We start from the raw sequence: 11,160 nt of genomic DNA on the forward strand, positions 1-11,160 counted from the left end.
TCCACGCGACATGCATCAACTAATCTGATGTGCTTAAAATGTTTAAAAGTAAGAAAATCTGAGGTCATAGTCGCTTGATGTATGTACAAAAACGAAGCAACTATTAGCAAATCCGAGTTCCATTTTCCCTTTCTCGCTTCTTGAGACAGAAAGCGTTACATTTGGGCTAAAACATCACGTAAACAACAACAAAACTGCATTTTCTTTGCAACGAGAAAGTCCAGATTAATACTCGACTCCCAAAATACCCTCTAGCCACTGAATTCTAGAAATGCTTAAACGATGGAGCTCGTCTAAGAAAAAGACGAAGTCACTCAAAGGTCGGCCAGAAGCAATGTCGACAAATCTGTCATGCCCGAGAGTCAATCCTATGTCGACATTGTCGAGGATACTTTCATCCGGAACTCCAAATGTATTTTTGACATGATCCAAATACCAATCAAATATCCAACTAAATTCTTCTCTGATCCTGTTTCGCTCTGGTGTAGATAAAAGCTCAGAGTCAATATTGACCGAGTTATCATAGATATGTCTCGAACTTCTTTGACTAGTTCGAGAACATGTTTTCTTACAGCCACGGTCAAGGATGAATTTGAAGGTGCTGCATTCTCCCAGAGGAAACGATTCATCACTTCTTTTACCGTCTCCTCTCTTGTTGTTATAACCAGGGTAGTCTTTGATTCTGAAAGGAGCGCATTCGATCAACATAAGAGCGTTGAGGTATGCAAGTTCTTCTAGATTCCAATCACAAAACGGAGCTGATGTTTTGTGACTGACATGGATTTCACCATTTGGTCGCAGCATTCCAGTTGCATTACGAAAAAATCCCTGCACAAGTCCCTTGTGCTTTCTGGAAAAATAAAAGAAAACCATTACGGAAAAATCCCTGCACCATTTGGTCGCAACATTCCAACTGATTGCGGAAATCCATATTTTGAATTAAGTTACTCCCTTTATAGTTCATAACAATCATTTGTTTACCTTTGATTAAAATACAGTCATATATATAAATATAAGAGTAAATTGATAAACAGTACCAATATAAAGACCCTTTTTTTATAAAGAGTACCAACATAATCAATAATTCGTAAATAGTACCAAAATAAAAACTTTTATCTACAAATAGTACCACGTCGCCTTTTTACTCCATTTTTTTTCCTACTTTACAGTTTACACGTGTTTTCATCTAACAGAGGGAGTTTGGAAGTGGATGAGTCAAGATTTGTACTTAAGTGATGGTTTCTTGGACTTTATATAGTAAGGTTAAGATGAGATTTTAATGCGACTTGGTACTATTCATAGATAAAAGTTAATATTTTGGTACTGATTACGAATTATTGATTATGTTGGTACTCTTTATAAAAATTGGTCCTTATATTGGTACTATTTATCAAGAAGAAAAAAAGAAAACCATACTTGATAAGATGAAGGCTGTCTTCCTTCCCATGGAAACCAGCATGAGGAAAATTATACAGTATACAATACGATCAAACCTCCGCAAAGTAAGATCAGTGTGTAGTTTCATTCTGGTTGCATCAACCCCATGGATAACGGACGCTCCAAGCTTTTGTAGCGCTTCCAAGTTTGAACTTGCTTTCTTGTACTTCTTTCTCAAAGTATCTATTTCAATTGAGCCTCCTTAAGTTAAAATCAATGCTTAATCGGTTGGTAAATGCACAAAAATTCCGGTCTGTCTGGGACGTGTTTTGCAGAACGCAAAAACATACACATTCTCCGGCCTCCAACCCCAGCTCTAGTTTTGTTAATGGCTTTGCTGAAATTGCTTTCTTCCATCGAAACAAAATCTATATCCGTTATCATAACTTTTCTCTTATCGTTTTTTGATAATCATTTCAAGGAGGGGAAGATGATCACATTGAAGTATTGTACTAATCCTCACATGGTCACACATCACATAAATAATCAAACAATCAAATTTCCTTCAAAGGGAACATACATGATCCGGTGTAACAATAAAAGAATAAACAATGTAAGGGGTATTTTAATCAAAGGTAAATAAATGACTGAGACAAAATCAGTAACTAAATAAGCAACAAGTCAACTGGGATTAATCTATGCTGATGAATCAGACGCATTGATGGCTGCATCATAAACCTTAGAAACAAAAACTCTTCATGATGACGTATTGTTTACATTGATATTGTAAGATATATTTTAATCAGAGAGAAACAAATCATTGAACAGATAAAACATTACATGATAAATTTCGCATGAATATGCGAAAGTTATATATACTAGAAAAAATATCGAAAGTTTCAACTAAAAACTTCAATTTTTTCATTATTTAGCGGGGTGATCACTCTGCTAGCCGCCACCTGGCTCCGCCACTAGTTTGACAAATGACAATATAATTCCACAAACCCTAGTCACCTGTAATATGTTAAATCACCAAAGTTTATACTCGCTCCATCCTGATCATTTGTTTACGTTTTTATAATCTTCACGAGGCGTACATATTTTAATCAAAGTTAAACAACTGATTAGTATAAATAAAGAGCGCAAAAAATGGAAAAAGGGAGAGAAGAAAACCGTAAGAGTCAAGAGAAGTAGCAGTGATGTTGGAAGCAGAGCGAAACAAAGTGGCTAAAGAGAGTGAAAAAGAGAAATCTCCATCACCAACAATTAGTATTTGATGATTTGATGAATCCCCAATTCTTATTTCAGACCAAGGTATCCGTCTTATTAATAAGACGGATACCATATTCTCTCACAAAATACCCATTTAGGGGGAGTGGAGAAGCACATGGGAGGTCCCACCTTTATCCCCTCTACCCATTTCCTCTCACACAACGACCCGTCTTAAAATCCAACCCGTTTTAAGCAAGACTTACTCAGAATAATGTTTAATCCATTTCTCTGTTTCTTGTTCTTCTTTATGTATTTTAATGGACACCATTGTTGTTGTTGTTGTTATACACAAAATTGTTGAAATAGCAGGAAATCAAATGGGTTTTCAAAAATGGAAATGGAAGTAGATATTATAGTTCAAAATTGCGTGATATTAGGGGATAACGATCATACTCATACTACGGGATTATTTAGGAGCTAGGTTGCACGACACTCCTCCTAATCGGCGTTCCCGTGTCGGAGACCCGTGTCGGACACGACACTCGTCGGACACACGTCAAAACGTGTCGGACACTTGTAAAGCCGTGTCTAACTTTCATCTTTTATTTGGGCACGTGTCCGACACGTGTCCATGGTATTTTGAGCCGTGTCCATGGCATTTGGACACACCTTCAAACGGAATCAAGTTGAATTTAAGGTAAGTGGCGTGAATTGTTATATGGTTGAATTTGGTGGGGAAATAAGTTGAACTAGCGGTAAATGATGTTCTTTAGACTAGTAATGAGATGTCGAAATAGTTGATTATAAGTTAGTTTTTGGTTTTGGAAATGAGAATGAGTTATAATTAACGTCAAGTTTTACCTTCACTTATTTAAATTTAATATTCAAATACTTTTTCAAAAATAAAATCGCACATAAATAAATATAAAATATATATTTTATTAAATTTAAATGACGTGTCCCGTGTCCTAAATTTCATGAGATGCCGTATCGCGTGTCCGTGTCGTGTCAGTGTCCGTGTCCGTGTCCGTGTCGGTGCTACCTAGTTTAGGAGCCAAAGTGAAAAAAAACCAACGGAAATGTATATGTTGTGCACTTGGGCTTATGACGGATTTGATCGGAATGACCCAACCTGAATAACTTTGAGTTGTACTTGTCAAAATATGATCCAATCTAAAAAATCAACCTAAATTTGATACAAAAAGAACTTGCGTTTTTCAACCCCGGCCCAAAAACGGTCCGGGTTTTGGACGGGTCGAGTGCAGGCCGGATTGGATTTGCTCGTTCCGACTCTGGGTCTAGTTTCTGACAAGTCTAGAGGGCCGGGTTGGATTTGCAAGTCTAGCTCTAGTTTTTTATGGGTCAGGTGGGCCGGATAAAACTTGACCCTGCGTCTAGACGGGCCGGGTCAACCCTCAGGTTTGACCAACCCTTAAATGGACTAAAAAAGAGCTAATGTCCCACGTGTTGAAAAAATTAAATTAAAAGGATACTTCTTATTTATCAACACAAATTCTCTTTTTTTTTTTTTTTTTTTTTTTTGGAAAAGGAGGAACAAATATATTAAAGTTTCACAAGCAAGGTTCAAATACAATTAAGGGGGTGGATCAGGGGATAAAGGAGTACAAATGTGTGCCAAATCAAAGTTATACATATCCAAAACAAAATGGGGTGCACTGTCCTAGCAAAAGGAGCCACAATGTAAGCTCGAGTTACGTAAGGCGAACTTGGAAATTGCATCCGCGACATGTTTCGTGGACCGCTTTTCATAGATGATGATCACGAAAGGTGAGACTTTTAACCGATCCCTGCACTCTAAAATGATGTTAATGTAAGGCCCTGCAAGGACCCGAGTTTTTCAAGATAGCATTTACAACAAGAGTACAATCCGAACTAATGACAAATTCTCATTTAAGATGGACATGACATATCTGTCTTAAACTTAACACAAATCAAATATTACACATAAGACAAAAACAGAATGCATAAAATATAAACAAGTCATTTATTTTAAAGACAAATAATTAAGGATGATAATTATGCACTTAATCATGAAAAGGTTGGATGGAACAGGGGCAAGGCTTGTTATTTGCACAAATTCTCATTTGTGACGGCGGTATCCGTCACAAACTTGTGACGGATACCGTTTTCTCTCACAAAATGCCCATGAGAGGCGAGTGGGGAAGCACATGGGGGGTGCCCCACCTTGTCCTCCTCTCCATTTTTGTGAGAGGTCACAAGCTTGTGACGGAATTAGCCCATCACAAGCAAGACTAGCTGTGTTATTTGTGTCCAATCATAAAGGGCAAAACTATTAACGTAATTCCACTTATAAGTATGATGATCACAATATAGGATGATGACCAGCCCTAAAATGGGCTAAAATCAGCTATCGTCCCACATGTTCAAAAAATGGGCCAAGGTCCACACTGCAAATGCTCTACTCAGGCCCAAGTCAAACCGGGCTGGCGCGCGACCCAAACCCGCAAACCTGAGACTCACAACAAAAACCCTTTGTTTCACTCAATTAAACCATTGATGTACAAGGACCAATATAAATCTCCACCGATGGGGGATGCACATCAACATGAAGTAAAGTTGGACTTGGCTTTTGCAAGCCATCATTACCAACAAAAACTATTTTTTTTTGGCAGCCGTAAAGAAAGAGTTTTACATTGTGGCAGTATGGCTTACTATACCATACCAATAAACAATAACATAAAACGCTATAGTAATATTAAAAGCATAAACTAAAACAAGGTAAATGCATCGGCTCGCAGCGTCGTGTTGATGACAAAAGACGGATGTCGGATCACGGACTTCAAGGTCAACATCCATAACAATCTTTTCTGGGCAAGCAGCGCTGCCCCAAAGAAAATACCCATCTTTTCTTGTCTTTAATTGATGGAGCTTCAGATGACGTGTTTTACAGCCAAGGAGATGACGTGGGTCTTGTCTGAAGCTAGATTGATCAAGACGAGTAAATATGAAGTTGAGTTTATGGTATTACTCCCTCCACAAACCTATTTTCACCCCATTTACTTTTAGAAGGTCAAAGTTTCCGAACTTTGACCGTAAATAAGTTGGAGAATAAAAATTATTAGATAATAAAACAAAAACATTTACACTTATTTTCATAATATCTTCCACAAAAAAAATATTTCAAGAAAAAAAAAAGTAACATGTAAACTTAGAAAAAACTGTCAAAGTATCATCTTGGAGACCGCAATAAAGCAAATGGGTGAAAATAGGTTTATAGAGGGAGTACGTAATTCCAATTATACCTTTGGTCCAATCACCACCTCCCCACCTCCCCAAATCTCCAATCTTCTATCAATAAAAGGATGTGCGTCTAATTTGGTTAAGCATCATACTTTCAGTAGACAAATTGAAACCTCCCACTCTACCATTCATAAATAATCGAGACGAAGAGAGTAATCAGTAATGGATATTTGGCTAGTGCACAAGGGCTTGTACGCCCTCTTCTTCACCGTCATAGTAGCGATAACACTCTCAAAACTACGGGGGAAGAAGTTGAAGCTTCCTCCTGGACCGCTGCCAATTCCCATATTCGGGAATTGGCTGCAGGTTGGGAATGACCTCAACCACCGAAACCTCTTGGACTTTGCCAAGAGGTTTGGAGACATACTACTACTACGAATGGGTGTTCGTAATGTAGTAGTGGTCTCCTCTCCAGAACTAGCCAAAGACGTACTCCATACCCAAGGAGCTGAATTCGGGTCTAGGCCTCGAAACCTAGTCTTTGACATCTTTGCTGATAAAGGGAAAGACGTAGTTTTCATCGAGTATGGCGAACACTGGAGAAAAATGAGACGGATCATGACGGCCCCGTTCTTTACCAACAAGGTGGTACAACAGAACAAGGCCAGTTGGGAGGAGGAGATCAGCAGGGTGGTTGATGATATTATCAACCACCCTGAATCCTCCTCCACTGGAATTGTAATACGTCGACGTCTCCAACTCATGATGTACAATAACATGTACCGTCTCATGTTTAACCATCGTTTTGATAGCGAGGACGACCCTCTTTACAAGAAGCTCGTATCTATGAATGCCGAGAGAGGACGTTTGTCTCAGAGCTTCGACTACAATTACGCCGATTTTATACCGGTACTACGCCCTTTCCTTAGGGGATATCTCAAGTTATGTACACAAGTCAGGGATATAAGATTGAAGCTCTTTAAAGACTACTTCGTCGACGTCCTCCGGAAGTATGATATTCTTCGCTTTATCCTCTGCATTTATGACCTTTTAAATGAATTTTATACGTTTAATTAAAATATATCTCATATATAGTAGACAAACGTATAAAATTTCAAAATTTATTGGAATCGAGAAAGTTAATTTTAAATCCATCACACTTTTCAGGTTCATCTTCCAAATACATAGAGTCAAAACACTTTGATTCTTTGAACAACGAAAACGTTAGCGATATGATTTTATGAATTTTAATTAGCCACGCACTAGTGTTTTATTATCCTCTTAATCTTTCTAGTATGGGCCAACTCTTTGTCATAAACCACCACAATTATATCAACTCCAAAAGATATTATTATTTTAAGTAGAGTTTGTAATCATTGACCTAACTTGTTAACATGACGCAAACCCGACATAAAGTTAACGGATTAGAGCTAAGACATTGCAACTATTTATGTAATCGGGTTAATACAGACGTGACTAAAAACTTATGCAGGTTACGGGTTACGTGTGTTAATAATGAACTACTTACAGAATAAATGAGTTAAACATGTCGGGTTCAGATTGATGACCGTTTAACAGGCGGGCCAGGCTCTTCTGGTCAGGCCCGTGAGTGAGATGGGCCGGGCTGTGGGAGATATAACTCGGGCCAGGCCGTGTTCTGTTTTAGGCGGGCCTTACCAAATTTTTTTGATAAAGGGCAGGCCGGGCTGGAAATTTAGGGCCGGGCTAAATTGTCTAAAATAACTGCCAATTGCGAGCCGGGTCGGGTCGGGCTGATGGCCAGCTCTAGCTGCGGACATGATATGTGTTTGTTACCGGGTCGAATCAATGATTACCATCTAGAATTGTCATACATGCAGAAAATTAGCAGGAACAAAGGAATCAAAAGACATTGAACCCAAATGTGCCATTGCCCAGATCCTGGAAACACAAAATAGAGGAGAAATTACTGAAGAAAATGTATTATACATCGTCGGAAATGTAAACGTAGCTGGTGAGTAAAGTTAAACATTTACTGAGTACTAGTTAGTAGTCCGAACCCTAATGACTTCAACTAAATTAAATGTTAACAGCAATCGAAACAACATTATGGACAATGGAATGGGGAATAGCCGAGCTAGTGAACCACCCTGAAATCCAGACAAAGCTGAGGGAAGAGCTAGATACCGTATTAGGCAAAGGACACCAAATAACCGAGGCAGACACACATAAGTTACCATATTTGCAAGCGGTGGTGAAGGAAACACTTAGGTTGCGAATGGCCATCCCGTTGCTGGTACCTCACATGAATTTGCAAAGCGCTAAGCTGAGCGGCTATGACATCCCTGCTGAAAGCAAGGTATTAGTTAATGCTTGGTGGCTTGCTAACAACCCTAAGCATTGGAAAAAACCGGAAGAGTTTAGACCCGAGAGGTTCTTGGAAGAGGAGTCTGGAGTTGAAGCAAATGGAAATGATTTTCGGTACCTTCCTTTTGGGGTCGGTCGAAGAAGTTGCCCTGGCATTGTTCTCGCTTTGCCTATCATCTGTATTACGATTGGCCGCTTGATACAAAATTTCGAGCTTCTTCCACCACCCGGTCAGTTAAAGATTGATACGACTAAGCAATGCGGTCAGTTTAGCTTGCAAATCCGGAACCACTCCACCATTGTGCTTAAACCCAGGGTTTAAGGTTTATATTTCGTTTCGTGTCGTTTATATTACCTGCATTTAACAAAAATGCCCTACTCATTGGGGTATGATAGAAAAGCGCAAACAGAGTAATAGGCGTGACTATTTGTTCAGAATACGATCCACAATTGCAGAAGGAATTGATCCTAGAATCTCGAGGAATATCGGGTTTCTAGAATAAATATATGATCACTGCATTATTCTGTTAACTATTCACCAAAAAAACACCTTTTGCATTGGTTAAACAAAGATTAAACAACAACAACAACAACAAAAAATTACGAAAATATTGAAACACAAATCTCAACAAAAAGGTGACTTGATTAATTAGATGTTAAATTTTCTTGTTGTGCGCCTTACCATCGATTAGTTTATCTAAGGCGGCTTCCAGTATGATTAATATAATAAAGGTTAGGATTTAGAGAGAAACTAGTTTAGATTCGGTGTAATATATGCACGGTATTTATAAAATTTTACTTTTTTAGTGTACTCCGTATTATTTATGGATTTTAAATTGATAGTTCACTTATTTTTTACGTTTCTCATCACTTTATTTTAAGTTAAGCAATAAAAATTAAAATTGTAATAAATCATAAAATGAATATTTTAATGAAAGTTTGCTTTTCACCGAGAAATTAACGATGTTATTTTTAAAATATTTTTATTATTAACATTTTTTTTGCAACTTCTTATCATTAAAAGTCATTGAATTTTATGTACAAATATTTTAAAAAAAGTATACAGTTTTTTTTATCATATAATAATGGAGATAAATTTATGTATAACTAGTTTTAAACCCGTGCAAAATTGCACGGGTATGTATTTGTGCCGGTATTAATATTTTTGGATGTATTTTTTTTTTTTTTTGTATTTCTATTGTACTTATCTAGTTGGTCTAAATCAGCGATCTACATAATTAATGTTTAAACTTGTTACAGATACGTGTTCACATGAAATGGTTTAAGAGGAAATAATGTAATCTACTATTGTAAATACAATTGATAAAATAAATATAATTTAATAATCAACTTTAACATATGCAAATTATTCTAAAAATTGAAAAATTTCATGATAAGACTACATTTGTAGTCGTAGGAGAAGTACGCATATCTGAATCATCACAAATTAAAATTTTCAAGCCTTCTTTTCGGGTGACCTTGGAAAGTGCGACATAAAGCTAGTCATGACTAAACACTGGTCTTGAAAGAGAGATGCTGACCTGAGTTAAAGACTGCCCTTGATTCTTGTTTATCGTCATCGCAAAACAAACAACGGGGAATTGCCTTCTACTGAAACGTACCGGAAATCTACCGATGTCTGATGGAGTAAGTGTTAGTCGAGCAATATGCACTCTATCACCTTTATGACTACCAGTTAAGACAGTACATCTTATCACGCGTGCCCCCAGATCATTCGCAATTAGTCTCGTAACGTTAAACAACCCACGTGATTGATCAATGTTTCGCAGAAGCATCACCATAGCACCGACCTTCAACCTCAATCGGTGATTCGGGAGTCCGGCACATTTGATACTGTTGAGGAATTCAATAGAGTGAAAGTCACCGTCACCTGTACCCCTGTCGTCACTACACACCTCATCGGAGTTCAAATAAATTATCTCATCCTTTTTAATAAGCGACAAAACATATTCATTTACTAATTCAACAATCTCGTGAGTAGGGGCGAGGATTGCCCTTTGTTGGAGATATTCTGGATCCACAATTGTGCAGCAGATTCGGATAAGTGAGATCTACTACTGTCTTAATAAGATTCGTACACGGTTTTAAGTTGTGGACGGGTTTAGTGCGTGACTGATAGTAAAGTTGCCATAATTTTTGCTCCAAGTAAATAAATCCTCGGTAATGAACGACTTTCTTTACAGATCTGAGAGGAACATATGTTAAAATTTTACGATTGTTTAGTTATCGTGTTATATTTAAAAAAATATTTATTAAAATAATTGTTAATCTTTTAAAAATTTGTAAATTTAAATATTTCAAAAAATGTCAACATTTATTTGTTTTTTTTAGAGAAATAAAAAATAAATTTTGCTTGAAACGCTTGTTGAAGAGTAAATTTACTCGGTAGCCTATCATTGTCACCTACCATTTTCGGTGTCTTGTGTGTGTTAAGTTGCCGAGTTTTTTTTTTGTAAATAAATACTCCGTCGTGACTTTTTTTAAAATATATCGTACTATCTAGTTTTAAAAAATTATGCATGTAATTTATTTGCATTATATGTAATTCAATCCCGTAATTAAATATAAATCTTTCTCATAATTATGTAATTTTATTCTTATTTTTTTTTTTTTTTAAATTATGTAAATCAATAATTTGTAATTAGTTTCATTTATTGCGATTTGTAATTCATTCCGCTTATATGCCATTAATTTCATTTATTCGGAATGTATAAAATTATTTCATTGTATTTGTTCTAAAACGGAATTTGTCGCATGTTTGTATTGGCGGATTTCTGTAGAAATAAATACTTTGCACACTAACGGGTTCCACCATTATCTGAATTTCCAAAAAATAAAAAATAAAAAATAAAAAAAAAAGTTCTATTAATGACGTGGCGCGTCCTAGATTCAGTATTGTCTTCTGAATTAATAAAGATAAGATAAGATGTGAAATAATATAGAATGTTTTAAAAACTAAATATTAAATTTATTAAAATATTG

At 36.6% G+C, this 11,160-nt stretch overlaps 1 protein-coding gene across 1 annotated transcript; it reads left to right on the forward strand.

Moving 5' to 3' along the window:
* Positions 1-5,901: 5,901 nt before the first annotated feature.
* On the forward strand, positions 5,902-8,688 carry LOC141637951 (trans-cinnamate 4-monooxygenase-like). The gene is made up of 3 exons (XM_074447370.1): positions 5,902-6,821; positions 7,671-7,804; positions 7,884-8,688. The coding sequence occupies exons 1-3, from the start codon at positions 6,034-6,036 to the stop codon at positions 8,477-8,479; spliced, it is 1,518 nt and encodes a 505-aa protein (XP_074303471.1). The 5' UTR covers positions 5,902-6,033; the 3' UTR covers positions 8,480-8,688.
* The last annotated feature ends 2,472 nt before the right edge of the window (positions 8,689-11,160 follow it).

This window comes from Silene latifolia, unplaced genomic scaffold (genome assembly GCF_048544455.1).
Source record: "Silene latifolia isolate original U9 population unplaced genomic scaffold, ASM4854445v1 scaffold_158, whole genome shotgun sequence".
Classification (NCBI taxonomy): domain Eukaryota; kingdom Viridiplantae; phylum Streptophyta; class Magnoliopsida; order Caryophyllales; family Caryophyllaceae; genus Silene; species Silene latifolia.

Bases quoted from the DNA above. Each gene is read 5' to 3' on its own strand.
- LOC141637951 (XM_074447370.1), top strand. From the start codon at position 6,034: ATGGATATTTGGCTAGTGCACAAGGGCTTGTACGCCCTCTTCTTCACC. The intron at 6,822-7,670 runs GTATGATATTCT...TCATACATGCAG, and splicing joins TTCGTCGACGTCCTCCGGAA to AAAATTAGCAGGAACAAAGG. The intron at 7,805-7,883 runs GTGAGTAAAGTT...AAATGTTAACAG, and splicing joins CGGAAATGTAAACGTAGCTG to CAATCGAAACAACATTATGG.